This window comes from Akebia trifoliata, chromosome 3, assembly GCF_017979445.1.
Source record: "Akebia trifoliata isolate Shusen 1 chromosome 3, ASM1797944v1, whole genome shotgun sequence".
Lineage (NCBI taxonomy): Eukaryota > Viridiplantae > Streptophyta > Magnoliopsida > Ranunculales > Lardizabalaceae > Akebia > Akebia trifoliata.
Window position 1 is genome coordinate 53,505,675 of NC_141377.1, and position 17,958 is coordinate 53,523,632.

A 17,958-nucleotide genomic window follows, 5' to 3' on the forward strand; every position below is an offset into this window, starting at 1 on the left:
AGAGAGAGAGAGAGAGAGAGGAAGAAGTGAACTTTTTTATCGATAGTTTATGGTGGGTGCAAAGACTTGCAAAAGGATAAAATTATAAAATATCTTTCTTTTTATTGTTTTTAACATTTTGACATTGAGTATTTTAAGGGTGTACAAATAGCGTCACCCTGGTCCAATATTTAGACATGAACCGGGTAAATTGGTTGGAATAAAGGATAGGCTTTGATCAGATTCCTTGAATGTGTGTCACTAGGCAACTAAACCAAGGTCATGTTATCAACTCTCACATAACTTTTAACCAACTTCGGTATAAAGCCATCCAGTCTCAACCCCAAGTAATAAACAAGATGGCCAATGGATCAGATTAGAATTCAGACCCAAAACACGATTCATAATCATCGGTCGGCTAAATATAATCCAATCCAATAATTCATGATCTGGGTCCAAGTCTTGGAACCCAACCCAATATATAGATACAATCCGATAATATGAGGAAAATATGTACATTCTATACATGTATATACGAATCATATTTTTTTTGTTAAATATACTCATCATTTGGGCTGTGTAACTGACACAATGGCCCAAATGACATTCAGCCCTTGGGATTCATGTAATCAAAGGCTTTGAAAAATGTCATTTTAATTAGAATTAAAAAAAAAAAAAATTGTGCTTTGTGTTGTGTCTATGTGCAGGCACATTAAACATGAAAAGAGAAACAAAAGCTGAAAATAACGTTCATACAATCCTGAAAGATGAAGAAGAAAAGGTAAGTTTGCCAATGATTTCTCATTTACACAACAAATTATTAACTGATAATGACTAATAAACAAGCTGACCTGCCTTACTGGAATTGAAAATTGAAAATAATAATTATAATAATAAGAGACCCACTGATCTCAAACCAAGGATGCAATAACAATGACAAATGTAGAAAAGAAAAACAAAAGAACTTAGAAAAAAAAAAAAAATTTTAAGAGAAATCTTACACTGTCCTCTGGCTTCTTTTCGATGTGGTCAAGAGTAATTCCTTGAGATGATCAGAGTAATCGCGGTGGTAATCAATCCATAAGCATAGCTGCCTAATGGCCTCCCTTTTCTCCTCCTCCCTACCAAGCACTGTCTCTTCCTTCTCTTTCATTCTCTTCTCCAATTCTCTCACTCTCTTCTCAAGTTCACTCACATTTGTAAGCAGTCTCTCACTTTCTCCTTCGTCCTTCCTCACCCTCACTTCCAACTTCCCAACTTTCTCTTTCAAAGCGAATTCATTCCGTTTCTTATCACTCAATTCTTCAACCATATCACCCATTGTTTTCTTCAGTTCTTGTTTCCCATTATTTGTCGAGGAGACCCATTTCTTTGCCAACCGAAGTTCTTCTGACAATTGTGAAATACGGTTTTGGAAGAGCCACTGATCTTGCTCGAACTTCTCGAAAACCAATTCCAGTTCACAGAATGCATTGTTTACTTTCACCATAGTCTCCTTGGTAGAAACAATCTGCTTGGATGATTCAAAAATTCGGTCTTCAAGCACTTTACGCTCTTGCTTGAACTTTTCTTCTGTCTTCTTGTAACTCTCTTCCTTCTCACTGAGTAATTGTTCCGTGACATGAAGCTTCTGATTTGATAGGCGGAGTTTGACTTCGATCGTGTTGATATCCTTATGTAACTTTTCGATTTCTTCCTTCTGCTCTACTTGAACTTGTTTCAGCCTTTCAATCATTTTGTCTGTCGATTGCATTAATTGTTCCTTCTCTTTAGCTGTTGCCGTCCTCTCTGTCTCTACAAGTTGAAGCTTTTCTTGGAGTTCTTGGTTATTCTCCTCCAATTTATTTAACTCCGTTCTCAACTTATTGATTTCTTCTCGTCCAATCTCTATCTCTTTCTTCAACGCTTCGGCAGCCACTTGCAACGTAAGAACCACTTCACCTTTAGATTTGATTTCCTCCTGAAACTTTTGGGTAATTTCCTTCTCCCGAATCAGGCTTTCTGAAGTTTCTTTCTTTTGGCTCTCGATCTGCAATTCCAACTCGCTTTTCTGACTGCATAACAAGTCCAGCTCCAGTTGCAGATCATTGACCTTTGCCGTTAACTCCTTGATTTGAGTCGACGCTTCTTTCTCACCATCCTCAAGTTTCTTCAGTAGGGAAGAGAGTTCATCTTCCCTCTCTTTCAATACTCTCTCCAAAACCAAAATTCGATCTTCCAACTCTGTTCTGATTTGCTGTAGCCCCAAATTTTCCTCTCTCAACTGTTCAGCTAGGTGGCTTTCACTTTTGATCTGCAATTCCAACTCGCTTTTCTGACTGCATAATGAGTCCAGCTCCAGTTGCAGATTGTTGACCGTTGCCGTTAAATCCTTGATTTGAGTCGACGCTACGTTCTCACCATCCTCAAGTTTCTTCAGTAGGGCAGAGAGTTCATCTTCTCTCTCTTTCAATACTCTCTCCAAAACCAAAATGCGATCTTCCAACTCTGTTCTGATTTGCTGTAGCCCCAAATTTTCCTCCCTCAATTGTTCAGCTAGGTGGCTTTCACTTTTGATCTGCAATTCCAACTCGCTTTTCTGACTGCATAACGAGTCCAGCTCCAGTTGCAGATTGTTGACCGTTGCCGTTAAATCCTTGATTTGAGTCGACGCCTTGTTCTCACCATCCTCAAGATTCTTCAGTAGGGCAGAGAGTTCATCTTCTCTCTCTTTCAATACTCTCTCCAAAACCAAAATTCGATCTTCCAACTCTGTTTTGATTTGCAGTAGCCCCAAATTTTCCTCCCTCAACTGTTCAGCTATGTGGCTTTCACTTTTGATCTGCTCTTCTAACTTGCTTTTCTGACCACATAATGAGTCCAGCTCCAGTTGCAGATTGTTGACCGTTGCCGCTAAATCCTTGATTTGAGTCGACGCCTTGTTCTCACCATCCTCAAGTTTCTTCAGTAGGGTAGAGAGTTCATCTTCTCTCTCTTTCAATACTCTCTCCAAAATCGAAATTCGATCTTCCAACTCTCTTCTGATTTGCTGTAGCCCCAAATTTTCCTCTCTCAACTGTTCAGCTATGTGGCTTTCCCTTTTGATCTGCTCTTCTAACTCGCTTTTCTGAGTACATAAGGAGTCCAGCTCCAGTTGCAGATTGTTGATCGTTGCTGTGAAATCCTTGATTTGAGTCGATGCCTTGTTCTCACTGTCCTCAAGTTTCTTCAGGAGGGCAGAGAGTTCATCTTCTCTCTCTTTCGATACTCTCTCCAAAACTGAAATTCGATCTTCCAAGTCTCTTCTGATTTGCTGCAACCCCAAATTTTCCTCCCTCAACTGTTCAGCTACGTGGCTTTCACTCTTGATCTGCTCTTCTAATTCACTTTTCTGGGTTCGCATCGAGTCCACCTCCAGTTGCAGTTCATGTATGTGTGCTGCTAAGCTCTCCTGTTCTTTCAGCGCCTTCTGTTGATCTCCAATTTTGCTTGCTAACTCATGGTCCAGCATTTTCATCTGTGTTTGCAATTCTGCGGTCTCTTGGTTTCTTCTTTCAATCTCCAATTCTAATTGGTTTTTATGGGTTTGCATGGATTCCAGCTCCAATTGAAGACTATTGACCTGAATCATTAAGCCCTCGATTCGAGATGATGCTTGATTCTCGCTTTCCTCAAGTTTCTTGAGGAGAGCAGAGAGTTCCTCTTTTCTCTCTCTCAAGGTTCTTTCTGATTCGAGCATCTTGTCTTGCAACTCAGTCACAACTAGCTGAATTTCCAAATTTTCCTCTCTTAACCGTTTAGTTTCATAAACTTCACGCTCCATCTTCTCCTCCATTTCACTTTTCTGAGCACGTAATAAGTCAAGCTCCGGTTGCAGAACAACGACCTTTGCCGTTAAATCCTTCATTTGAGTCGACGCCGCATTCTCACCATCTTCAAGTTTCTTCAGCAAAGCAGAGATATCAAGTTCTTTCTCTTTCAATACTCTCTCCAAAACCAAATTCCGATCTTGCAACTCCATTCTGATTTTCTGAATCTCCAAGTTTTCCTCTCTTAGCAGTTCTGCGTGGTGACCATCACTTTTGATCTGCTTTTCTAATTTGCTTTTCTGAGCGCTCAAGGAGTTGATCTCCAGATTCAGGTCCTTTATCTGTACTGTTAAACCCTCCTGCTCTTTCAACATCCTCTGCTGATCTGCAATCTTGCTTGCCAACTCTTGGTTCAACATTTCAACCTGCATCCGGTATTCAGAAACCTCGTGGTCTCTTCCTTCGATCTTCAATTCTAATTTGCTTTTATGGGTGTGCATGGATTCCAGCTCAAGTTGCAGATTATTGACTTGTATAGTTAAGCCCTCGATTCGAGACGACGCTTGATTCTCGCTGTCCTCAAGTTTCTTTAAGAGAGTAGTGAGTTCGTCTTTTTTCTCACTAGATATTTTCTCCAATTCAAGTATCCTGGCTTGCAAGTCAGTTACAACTAGCTGAAGCTCCAATTTTTCCTCTACAATTTTGCTTTTTTGAGCGCGTAATGTATCCAACACCAGTTCCAGATCATTGAGCTTCGTCGTTAAGTCTTTGACTCGAGTCGATGCATTGTTCTCGCTGTCCTCAAGATTCTTCAGGAGCCCAGAGATTTTATCTTCTCTTTCTTTAGAGATTCTTTCCAATTCTTTGATCTGGTTTTGAAGTTCAGTTCGAATCAGCTCAAGCCTTAAATTTTCCTCTCCCAACTGTTTAGCTATGTTCGTTTTACTTTCAATCTGCTCTTTGAATTCCCTTTTCTGAGTGCTTAAGCGGTCCAATTGTGCCTCCAAATCCCTGATACAAGCTGCTGATTCATTTTTGAAGTCCTCATGTATCGTCACAAGAGCAGAGAGTTCAGTTTCCCTTTCTTTCAATATTTCTTTTGTCTGTTTTACTTCCTCTTGCACAGTTTTCAATTCTAGCTGTATCGCACCATTTTCTACCCACAACCGTGACTTCTCATCATTTAACTTCTCTGTTTTGGCTCTTAGGTCTTCCATAATTTTCTCTCCCCCTTCAATCCTGCTCAAAGCCATTGATTTCTCAGTGTTCAGAGCTTCCTTCTCTCTATCTGCATCTTTCAATATTTGGTTCAGTTCAGCTTCTAATTTACTGGCCGCCTCCAGCTGTAGCTTCACATTTCCATTCTCGACCCATAGTCTCAACCTTTCATCCTCCAACTGAACACCTTTAATCCTCAGATCTTCTATAGTTTTCTCTGCTTCTTCAATCTTTTTCAAAGCTGTTAGGTATTCTGAGCTTAAAGTTTCCTTCTCTTCCCTTGTAGCTGTCAATTTCTGATTCGTAGCTTCCAGTTCTTGCTTCAAGCCTTCTAATTTTCGGAGTTCATCTTCCCATTTTCCATTTTTATTGGATTTATATTTAGAATGTTCAGATTCAGAGTCCGAGCTGGATGAAGACGAAGAGTGATCATCTGTTTCTTTTTTGTAATGAGCTTTTTTCCTCAGTTCACTTGTGAGATTGTTGTAGAGTGCATGGAGAGATTGATACTGATTATGGAAATCTTCAATGAGAACAATGAGTTCTGACTCATTGTTTGAGTTCCCTAGTGGGTCTCCCTCCACATTTTTTTCTTTGATCAGCTTCAATATCTTTTTCACTTTATTTTCAACGTCTGCAAAGTAACACGCAGCTTATGAATATTTCCTGAAGATTAGTCAAGTATAGGATGGCAAGACAAAAAGTTTAAGATACAAAGAACTACAGTAGAAATCTTTAACTGTCAAACCAAAGTAAACAAGATTAACAAATTGCAGGTAAATGTTCAACACAATCCAAAGTTTGAAAATTAAATAGAAAGCTGGAATAATAGCCTATGTAGCTTTGACACAGATAAAAATCAAGTACTCCCCCATGACACTAAAAAAAAATGGGCTGAAACTAGGGATCCTAAAAAGAAGACCATATGTAAGCTGTTTGACAATACCTTTCAAGCAATTGGTTACAAGAATTATAGGTGTATTATATCAAGAAACGGTGGTTATTGAAGATAGCAACCCTGAGAAGCATAATAAAATAACAAATTCTACAAGTATATTACAGAAAGAATAAAAATGTCTATTGTATTTAACAGTTAAGAGGTACAAATAATTAAGAAAATATTAGGAACCATGAAAGAAAATAAATAGTTATACGCAGGTTAATAATGTATTATTTCTTTTGTATTTGATCATTAACATTAAAAACAAATTGAAAGAAAAAGACAAAGAAACAAAACTGCCAACAAACCAGGAATCTCTTTAAGCACAAGAAAAACCCAAGAAAAAAAAATCACCTTCTTTATTCTTTTCCTGCTCTTCAGATTTCTCATGAGCAATGTGATGTCCAAAAAAAGACTGTATCATCTCCCTCCACTGATGTTTCGTCATCTCTACTGGTTTTGCTTTGTCTGCACACCTCCCTTAACAAGCCCGCTGCCTTCAGAACAGAGCAGTACCCTATTTAAGCTTTAAATGCATGAAGATCTGAAAAACAGAGTTCAAAGATTCCCTCAAAATTTTCAGAGAAGGTAATCAAAAAACTAAATTGAAGATTAGATTGATTTGTGAGAAAGTCGCAATTTCCTGGCCTAGGATTTCTCAAGCTGTACTTATACACAAGAGAACTGAAAATAAGAACAAGACACATGAAGAATACAAATTGCGAATCAAATTAAATCAATGTGAGTAGAATTTTTCCAAAACTCCTCAACCAACTTGATTTTATTGTGAACATATGTCAGTGGATAAACAACTCTCATCATCCATCGAAGTAAGTGAATAGGACACTTGTGCACCAAAGACAAAAATTGAAAATCATTAGTATGATCAATATCTTCTTGGAGTTTCAAACGAAGCAAATCTTTTGTTGCTGAACTAATAAAAGTAAATAGAGTTAAGGATTAGCAAAACCAAGATCCTCTTGAAGTTCCATACCAAGCTAACCCTTCTGTAGTTAAACTAACAAAATTCTAGTTTTCATCCAATAGAGTCAAGGCAATTTGTACAAAAATAGCAATAATTTTCTGGTCAAGTAAGAATTCACAAATACGTCTGGCAAAAAAAGGGGCCATGTAGAAATCTTTCCTTGACCTGAAAATTCACTGTGGCCTTGAACTTTTCCAGAATAACAAAAGTGATTGTAAGCATTCCAAGTGGAGTGAGTGAAATTATCCACAACGGATAAACAGTAAAACAAAGAACAACATGAAAATAAAAGAAATACTACTCCTAACCAAGAAAGAGGAATACAACTACCAAGTTTTGCATTTCTGAATTAGATAATTATAACATTCATATAGGAAGCACATGAGGACTAGAGGCTAAATCCCATTAATAAGCTAATCCAAACAATTACGTGGAGGTAATCAGATTATTTGCAGTTGCTAAAATTCCAAGTCCCCTCAAAATGCTTGGGTGTGTGATCTATAGATGGAAATTTAAACCTTCAGCAGGAGGACATGATGCATAAGCTCTATTTGAAACTGACTCCTGGTTGATTGTTAAATAATTAAATGGTCGTTCGTATCCTTGTGTTGTGAATGGTTGGACAAGGGAGGTGAATGACAGATTGGCTAAGTCAAATTGAGATATTCATCACATCTTTAGGGAAGGAAACAAAGATTCGGATGTTTTGGCTAACGTGGGTTCTAAATCAAGATCTCGCATGCTTTTCTATAATGAAAGTGACCTTCCTTCAGCAGTGAAGAAGGCCTTTAGGGGGGTTTGATTGGAATTCCCTCTATTAGAGTAGTATCATAGAGGTATTTCCCCAGTTTTTTTTATTTAATCATGTAAATTACTTTTATATCTATAAAATCTTTGCTTCATTAGGGGAAAAAAGCAGATGCATAATCTCTACTCCTATGTATTAAATTTTTTTCAGGAATTGGGAGGGTTAATAAACAGGTGATGAAAACCATAATTTCAGTATTCTTTAAAGAAAATCCTAGACTTAAACATCTTTGGACAATGATAGTGAATTTAAATCTGCACATTGATAAAGAAATTGAGCAAGGATTCGTCACCCTATATGAAAACAATTACCTGCACACATGGCTTAACTACAATCCAGACCATGCAATCTTCTTGGATGATCAACCCAAAATCATGTGATCCAGTGATCTTAACCCAACAAGATATAAACTTTCCCCATGATTGTTTAAATTTTTCTTGGGTAGTTAAAATCGCTTGATCAGTTGAATTTAGGAATATTATGGCCCACCAAAAAAAGTGGGCCCCAGGTCCCTACAGACCCCATTGTTGTATTAGTCACACAGGTGGATAACATGTATTGTGTTTGAGAATAGTGGCTTCGTTGAGGATGATGAACCATGTTCATCTCATCATATAATTTTCCTCAGATACCTATCTGAATATATATATATATAAAGTACGCCCATTAGCAAGTTCTTGGAAACCCCCAATACCCCAATTGAAATCTAGAAAACCAGCTCTAGTATCAGAATTTTGTAAGTTTTCTCATAAAAGAATACATTCTTTTAGAAGTAAATCTAGCAAAAAGCCTTAGATAACAGAGAGAGTCTATTAATCATTTAATTTTTTAATTTATTTTAGAAAAAAGTTCTAAAAAGGAACAAGAACTTTTCCAGAAAATTAACCTATAGATGGAGAATAATCACCTGAGATTTGTCAGCTATTTTTTCTTTCACATGAACCTCTGCAAATATGAACTTCGAATTTTCTTTTTACAGAAGCTCTGCCCCCGATCTAAAGCTTCAAGAAAACCAAAGAAAATGAAAATTTTTAACTAGGAACCAAAACAAAACTGAGTATTTGAGCTTCAAAACAATATTTTCCTCACGTAACCTTTATCTTAATCTATCTAAATTCAAAAAAACACGAGAATTTGATTTTTCCCAATCTATCTTCTTAATATAAGAGTTTCATACAAGAGTTTTTATATAATCGATATAAGCTTAGAAAAACCAGTGATTCAGCTAAAAACAATCCATAAAAGACGATATAGAGCTTCCAATCTAGTTTTGCTATCGCGAGATTCGTCTCACAGATCAAACTTCAGAAACCTCGAAGAGAAAAAGACAGATACAGAGAAACTCGTTAAGAATCTTTAAGCAAAACAACTTGATCTATTCGATCTGAACTTCAGTAAATAAAAAGATAAAAACAAACTGATTAAATCATCAGTTTAAGATAAGTTGTGAATTTGAGCTCAAACTCTCGATTTTCTTACGAGAACTTCATCTAATCGATCCGAACTTCAAAAAACACGAAGAAACGATGAAATTCAGTCTAGAATAATAAAAAAAACTTTTGAATCTGAACTCAAAATCTCTACCTTGGTTAGTAGAATTTCATCTAATCGATCTGGAACTCTTGAAGACAGGCGAAGAGCACATGTTCCTCTCAAACAATCCAAAACAAATTTTACAGATAGAGAGAGAGACAGACAGAGGTTTCAAACTTTAAATGAACAGTTTTAAAAGGAATGATAATGCCAACTCGATGAACCGTCATCCCAGGTTTAAAACAATTGAATAATCCTCGAGATCTATAGTTCTAATCTTAAGGAAGATCTGAATTCCTGGAGATTGGGACGACAGTCTGCCTAGGGATGGTGATAGAATTATTAGAGAAAATAAAATATGCTTTTGTTTGGACAGGAGACCATCGCCAACATCCAATGACCGCGTATAATTTTTAGCTTTTTTACCAAAAATATCCTTTTCAGATTGTTAAGAGCGGAGGTTTGTGAGGTTAATTGCGTAATTTCACATCATCATGCATTCGTGTCTCACGTGCTTTCAGTCGCCAAAGCGTCTCTTCGGCTTCAACCTATTGGGGATGGAATCTTTGGAGTTTATTTAAATATTAATACCCTTAGTTTCCTCATTATTACCTTAACTGCCATCCAATAAAGCAACACTGGGACGGCTGTTTCCCGCGCACCGCCGTTCGTTTTATTCAATAAAGGTGGACATGACGTTTGGTTTTCAAATTTGGTTTATCGTCCTCCTATACCGTGTTGACTCGTCCAAGACAGTCTCGTATAAATATATATGAGAGATTTACCGTACCGGGCAGACCTATCTGTTGTAATTTTATTACAAAAACTCCCTTACTTTGTAAGTTTGTTACCCCAGCAAACCTTATTTCATGAGTTAGGCTAGCATGATTAACTTAGTAAGATTAGAAATCTTACTAAGGTTCTTTGGGCCCACACGGATTATCAAATTGGAAATCCAATACAAAAATTCTTCTAGATTTCATGGAAAACTCAGATCCATAAGAAAAAAAATTCAAAAAATATTCCTTTTTTAGCTTGGTCGAAGGTGTTGAAAATAGATGGATACCGATCTCTCAAATTTAAAATTAAAATTAAATAGTATTATTTTATTTTTTTTCAATTTTTATTATTATTTGGAGTTCTTAGAATTTTATCCTCTATAAACATGTGGCATCTAGATGCCTCAAATTTATGTGGTTAGGATTCACTCCAAGCTATGTTAAGTAACCAATTAAACCCAAAAATTTGAATTTATTACATGGATCCCAATACAAGATTTGTTGGATAATAAACTTGATAAAGTAAGGTTTGATGGGTAACAAACATCATAAAATACGGTTTCCTTGGAATTGTCAAGATTCCAAGAGAGTTTTTTATAATAAAAATGCAATAATTAAGCCTATCGGGTAAGTCTTTCTAAATATATTAGAGTTTGGAGCATGACTTTTTCATCTGCATTGAGGGTGGAAAAGAAAAAACAATAAAATTAGAGGGATATCTTTATATAATAGAAGAGAAAAAGAAAATTGGAGAAACATTCTTGAAAAAGAAAGAGAATTTAAAAAATAATAAATTAAAAATTATCCTTGAAATTCTGCATATATTCTAAGACCAGGACCTTTTATCCAAACTTTTGCTCGTTGCATACTCTAATCCATTACTCTACATACCTTGATCCACTATTGTAAGTGTAGATAGCCCAATTTGAACAAACCCCCACTCAAAAGAACCTAAAAAAATCAATTTTTGTAGTAAAATCCGTCAATAGGCCTAAAAAGTCCAAATCAACAAAAATCAACATTTTGATCAAATCAAAAGATCCTAAGACCCGTAAAGGTCTCATGGACCCACAATAAGGCCTTACAAGCCCCTAACATTCTCCATTTGTCACCCTCAAATACCAAACTCGAAAACTTTCAAAACCCACCTAAGACCTACTAATGTTCAACCCCCCCTAAAAACCATTTTAGCCTCACCCTAAAACAAGCCTAACCTTAGTTAAGGCCTTAACCTAACATAACTATAATCTCATACAACCCAACTCTAACTCAAACCATAAACTCAATTCAATTCTAAAATCGAAGCCATCATCAAGATAAAAACCCAACTCAATCAAGTCCAAACCTAAAGTTCATACCCTTACCCATATCCATACCCATAATCAATCGCAATAAAAATCCATGCAATCCTTGATCATCAAGGGGGACACTTGTCACCACTACCCTTCACCTCCCAAATTCTTTTAACCAACATCTACTCCTCTTCTCCTTAATCAACTCACCTAACATACACACACACACGCCTTTGAGATACTTGTCACCACTTCCTCCACTATCCCAAAACCTAATCACCTAATCCCCTACACAACTCATTCTTTTAACCAAATACCACACCTAACACTCAACTCAAATGGGTTAGGTCCAAAGTGACATATTCCCACCACCTTACACAAATACCTTTCTCTAACCTCCAAATGACACCTCTTTTATACTTACACATCATCCTATTACCTTCTAACCTTTCCCTTTTAACATTTCTAACCTTGAAAACAACTCAAAAATCCAATAAATACTCCCCTAATCTCTTAAAAAGAGACTCATACTCTCAAGCCTTAAAAACTCAAATAAGAAGTTTCTCAATCTCATTCTACTCAACTCACACTCTCCCTTGTAAACTATTTTTTTCTCTAAAAATGAAACTCATATAACTACAAAAAACTCAAGAAGGAGAAGAAAAAAGAAGAAGTAAAAGAAAGGCCCAAGCCTTAAGGTGGGTTAAATATAGTATTGCACTCTCCTCTCTCCCTTTTTTATCTCCCTCTTCTACCTCCCCCTTCATTTCTTTAATTTTATTTTTTAGAAAGCCTTTAAGATATAATGCTCCCCCTCCCTTACCTCCGGAAGATCAGACTTCGGTTCAATCGAAAATGTAGGGGTTATAATTATTTTAGAAAAGAAATTATTTTAAACCCCTAACATAATACGTTTTAAGGTAATCGATAAATGGACTATTCTCAACCCATGAGAATGAGCCCATAGCCATTAGCCAACACTTTCGAAAATTAGGTTCTTAAGGCATGGTATTGATGAGATCAACTCCGTTAATGAGATGATCCTTATGATTCAAACCGATAGTAAATCCCTTACCTTTAAGGGTACAAGTCGTCGATTATTCGATCATTTTTATTTTTTTTATATAAAAAATGACCATGTTGTTAAGGTTATCATCATTTGATGGAGAGAGACGAGTGCCTAAAACCTTATCCTCCCTCTAATCGAACCACTTATCTAAATCTTAGGTAGCTCAATATTTTATCCATACGAGAGTCACTATGATACCAAAACGATGTTTTTTCTAAAAATACTTTTCAAGTGATTATTCACACCTATTTACAAAAGTGAATGGTGGCAATTCCAAATCCTCTTAGAGGTGATATTCGAATATGAAAATCACGTATCTATAGTATAAATAGTATTTCATGTTGTTGTTTGAGCAACAAATGGTATCCCTTTTCTTGTGCCCCTGAATCGACAAGTACCGATGGATGACCACAAAACTACCCCAACCCTGTACAGATAGTGAAACTGCCCGTGCTGACGACATAGGCATCAACTTTGGGGAAAGGGGAAAATAATAAAATTAGAAGGGAATTATTAAATTTTGAGGTTGAAGGGATAAAAGATGAAGATAGTAAAATTAGATGGGAATTGTTGAAAAAAGTAAAGGGGTGGAGAGTAAAGAAAAAAAATTTGAAGCAGGAGATATAACTAGGTGGGATGTTTGTTCCCTTCCCCAATAATTGTAGTTGAGAAGACGTTTATCTCTCATAAAACTGTAACGAAGGTGGACTGTACAGTTATGTTTTATCATATAAATTAGAGTTAACGTACAACACAAGCATTCATTTTGAGGTTAAAGTGATAAAAGATGAAAAATAGTAAAATTGAAAGGGTATTATCGAAAAGAAAGGAGAGGGAAGAAAATAAAATTGTAGGAGTAAATATGAAAATAATAAAGTGGAGTAATGAAGACCCTACTCCCCAAAAAATGTAGCTGTAGTGGGATCCACCATTGTTTTTTATTATATAGATGGTTTCAAATCTCACCCAAGACCTATCATTAAAGAACAAGTGAAATATTTCATCAGACTCATCTTGCAAGCCCAATATCTTGTTTGGCAATCGAGATGACTCAAGCGATATTTCTAAAATCTTACCCGGGTCAATAAAATTTGACCAAGTCAACCAAGTTTTTGTATTTTTTATTATTAAAATGATTATTTTTAATAATTTAAATATTTATTTTCTAAATAAAAATATGGTTTTATGATTGATAATCTTATAATCCACCTTATTTTATAAATTAAATTATAATTATTTACATGTAAGTGTATATTAATAAGCAATTGTTAACCGAATTAAAGGGTAACTCAGACGAGAGACGAGACCAAATTCCAAGTTCTAAAATCATGCTTATAAATTTCGAGGATAATTGGATCGATTTCAAGTCTGGTATTTTCACTTATGAGATTTAGCTTTTATATCAAGATATTATATGTTTAATCTAAATTAAACAAAATTTTACATCACCTACAATCATATTGAGCTAAGATAGTGTACGAGGTTATGAACAATATGAGACACATTACACAAACCTTACGGTTCCTCCAAGTTGGAACTTGTTAAAAAAAAAAAAAAAAACTCACTAACATTTTAATAGATCCATGTTGGATTATTGGAGAGCTTTTTTATTAAAAATAAAAAATAAAAACCCATTTAGAGTTTTAGTCTTTAGACCTCAACTTGTATTGAGTCGGCCCTAAGTTCGACAAGTCTACTAATTTGATGGTTATTCTTTATCTGAATACCGTCAATTAATCAATCTTTTGACGATTCTATTTCTGAATCTAACATGCATTTCTCTAAGCCACTCTTTCATATAGTAACCTATTTGGGTGGGAATCCAAATTATTTTGATTTGATGTTGGGTGGGATTGAAATGTTTATTGCAAGATTTGGACAGTAAAAAATCTAGGGAAAACTCTGAATGTTTAGATATCACCCCATCATGCTGTATTTTGGCTTAGGACGTTTTTGTTGCTAAGAATTGATAGGAAATAACAAACACACTATGGAGCATAAAAGACATCGCCCTTTAACAGATTTGCCAGATGTCATTTTGGGATTTGTCCCCATTTCATCAAGTATGGTGCTCAAGGTAAAGAGCTCGGAGATCGGTCTCCTCAAGATCAATTCGGAGTGTGTAAGATCAGAAGGACCAAGGGTTGTTCAGAAAAAGCAATAAGTCCAGGATTAACCTAAAACCTAAAAATCAAGGATAGATGAGGCACATAATCCAAGAAATAATGTTGTTCACAAAGCTAAATGAGGGGGAGTTCTCATCAATTAGGGAAGTCCTAAAAACCAAAAAAATTCTTAAAAGAAGGGATAAAAATCAGGAAAGGAAATGATAAAGATCTACTTTATTTTCTCTATAAATCATGGTTTTTAAACTCGGTATATTTCATCTCATCTCGTTCAGCTCTGATATCGAGTCATCTCGGACGAGTTTTTTGATACATTTGAGACGTCTCGTGAGACAAATCAATAAATTAAACTGTGACTCATAAATCTCGATCAAAAAATGACTTTGTGAATTTGTCTCGTTCAACTCTGATATCGAGTTAACTCGGATGATACGTCTCGGTCTCGGACGAGTTTAAAAATCATGACTATAAATAGGCCATCAACCACTTACTAAGGTACGCATTCTCTACTCTAAAACCTCCCTAAAAAGAAATTGTACCAACTTAGGACGTTAGAGAATTTGTGTCGTGGAGGACCATGTTCCAAAGAGTCCCCAACCAATCACTAAGACCTTGAGATGGAGCCCATTCTTTTTTACTTCCACATACAATCTAAAATAATGCAAAAACATAAACACAAGTATCTACGAGGTTCACGTATGGGCTATGTCCTCGGAAGCACTCGATCATTTTACCATCACAAGCCAAGGATTACGAAGTGATTCTTCTTTCCCCATCTCCCCCTCTTTTAAATATGTCATAGGTTATATATTTATATTTCGACCTGATTACATAAATATCCTCAAAAAAAAAAAAAATCACATTGTCCTAAAAATAAGAGTCGTGTTGGGGAATTTCGTTTTTCACTACATTTCACACTGTGCTGATGAGGAGGTGTGCACATAACCATAAATGCTTTTCACTCATATCTCGCGGAAATGCATTTATGGTTATTATAACCATATATGCTTTTTACTCGTATCTCGAGGAAATATATCTATGGTCGACACGTCAATGTAGTGTGAAACACAGTGGAAAACAAATTCCTCTAGGATTTTCCTAGAAAAAATTTGAACCTAGGGGTGGTAAACTCAACACAACCTGTGAACATGACACGAAGTTGGTTGATTTGGGTAAAGCATAATTGGGTTTGAATCATAATAATGTCAACCGATCAAACATTGGGTTTGAGTTCTGGGCGTCAACCCGCCTAACCAGTTTAGTTATTTTGTTATTAACATGTAATTTTAAATATATCAATAATTATTTAAGAATTTTTTGAATTACTCATTTTTTTCTAAAATCTCCTAGAACTTTTTCATAATATTTATTTTTATTAAATTCTATAAAATACAAAGAGTGTTTTAAGTTATTTTTAAATTAATAAATGGTTAAACTTTAGTTTGGGAAATAAAAAATATTTTTCTTAATAAATTATTTATTTAGTGCTTGATTCCTAATATTTGGTAAAATGACTTCTAATAAGATTTAAGATCTTACTAAGTAAAGCTATTATGTCTTATGTGATAATGAAATACACTTTACTTAATCTATTATAATAATAATAATATTGAAAAATACTTTTCTTACTAAGTTAGTAAGGGAAGCTTTTGACTACATCACTTTATGGTATCCAAAAACATGATCTCATGCCACATGGTTGTAAAGGATAAAATTCTATGAACTTTGAAAAAAAAAATCAAAAGAAAATTATTTTTCTCATTGAACTTAGTTTATTTTGTGTGATTTTATTTTTAATAGTAATATTTTATTTTTTATAGTGAAAATAAAATTTATTTTTTTCAATAAAGATTAAAATTTTATTAAATAAGTTACATGTGGGTTGGATCAGGTACATATATTTATAAATGGTTTTGTGTGATTTTATTTTTAATAATAATATTTTATTTTTTATAGTGAAAATAAAATTTATTTTTTTCAATAAAGATTAAAATTTTATTAAATAGGTTACATGTGGGTTGGATCAGGTAGATATATATTTATAAATGGGTTGGAGTTGGTAAATTTTCATAATACCCTTAACTCGATACAATACAATACGAAAACGAACATGATCCAACCCGACCCATTGTCCAACCCTATGTGAACCGATGACTGCACCCCTTCCCCCACTCGTGAGAACCCTGAAGACACCTGCACAAAACTTTCCCAATCTCAAATGACATTCTTTGCAATCCATCAAATGTACGGAGTGATGAAAATCATAGATTTTCTAACCACAAATTTTGTAGATGCCCGTTCTCCTAGGATTACTGAAAGTATCCTCCTATTAATACTATCTTAGCCGTGTTTACTCAAATATCCTCACTCGACTATTACCCATATTTTCCAAGTTACAGAGGAAATTATAAAATAATATTGATTTTATTATTTATCATAAAAATAATAATATTGCACTAGAAGCAGTTTAAAATGTTAAATTGTCCAATATTTTCTGAAATTGATAGACTATCAAACTATTTAACTTGAGTAATGTTGGGCGTGACATTGGGATTTACTGTGAGAATCACGTTTCTATTGGTAAAAAATTTTTACCCGTATCTCAAGAAAACACATTTAAGACTATCACATCAACACAGTGAGAATCACAGTCCACCAGGATTTTCCTTTTATCTCCCCTCTTTATCTTAAAATAATCCTATATAAATCACTTGAATAGCATTTTTTTTATAGCTGCAGTGTTTGAGAGATTATTAGAAGAAGAAAAAAATTAGTGATAATCCAACGATTTATACGAGACTGTTTTAAGAAAATGTGGGAAAACATTGGGTTGTTCAGCAATTTTAGGAAGAATAACGCCGAAGTGACCACATTTCGCAATTTGCTAATGTGGCAATCACATTTCGCACTGCTAATGTGGAGGTGGTTACGAACCTTAGACGAATTTCATCCAGATACGAGTGAAAAGCATATATGGTCAATCTTAAAAGTGCGAAATATAAGGTCAATCTTTGAAACCACTCCAGCAGCGACTATTTCAGAAAAGAAGAATGCTGAAGTCACTCTTGTACGGCTTTTCAGAAAAAATGACTCAAATGTTCTGAATCTCTTCTATTTTTATTTTTATTTAGTAATTTAAATGATTAAATCGGTGTTGAAGAGAATTTGGCGCTCTCGCCCGGGAGTAGGACCCATCCATGGGCCCGATCATAGGGCCGAAGTCAACAATGTAGACTATTTGTGGCTCGCATGTCTATCAAACTGAACTTTACCAGACTTTAGACCTAACGATAAATAAAATATCAAAAAATCGGATCAGGTGGATTCATCAAAAAACAGAACTTATATTGTCCACACCATTCTTTTCCAAACACCAATTCAATTTCCTTAACCCCCGCAGGCCATCCGATTTGTCTTTCTAAGAAAAACTCTTTCAACTCT

The 17,958-nt window shown here is 35.2% G+C and overlaps 1 protein-coding gene across 2 annotated transcripts; it reads right to left on the reverse strand.

Annotated features, from left to right (window-relative positions):
* Positions 1-698: 698 nt before the first annotated feature.
* LOC147407960 (uncharacterized) lies at positions 699-9,456 on the reverse strand. Of its 2 annotated transcripts, none has more exons than XM_086436758.1 (4): positions 9,303-9,456; positions 8,626-8,719; positions 6,280-6,469; positions 699-5,619 (listed from the first exon to the last, which is right to left on the reverse strand). In XM_086436758.1, exons 3-4 carry the CDS (start codon positions 6,371-6,373, stop codon positions 977-979), a joined length of 4,737 nt encoding a protein of 1,578 aa, XP_086292884.1. In that variant the 5' UTR covers positions 6,374-6,469; positions 8,626-8,719; positions 9,303-9,456; the 3' UTR covers positions 699-976. The 2 variants fall into 2 exon arrangements, with proteins under 2 accessions (XP_086292884.1, XP_086292885.1); XM_086436759.1 differs by having other exon boundaries at positions 8,626-8,713; positions 9,303-9,449.
* Between the last annotated feature and the right edge of the window lie 8,502 nt (positions 9,457-17,958).

Coding starts and splice junctions, on each gene's coding strand:
- LOC147407960 (XM_086436758.1), bottom strand. CDS start 6,373: ATGACGAAACATCAGTGGAGGGAGATGATACAGTCTTTTTTTGGACAT. Junction 5,620..6,279: donor GCAGGAAAAGAATAAAGAAG/GTGATTTTTTTT, acceptor GTTACTTTGCAG/ACGTTGAAAATAAAGTGAAA.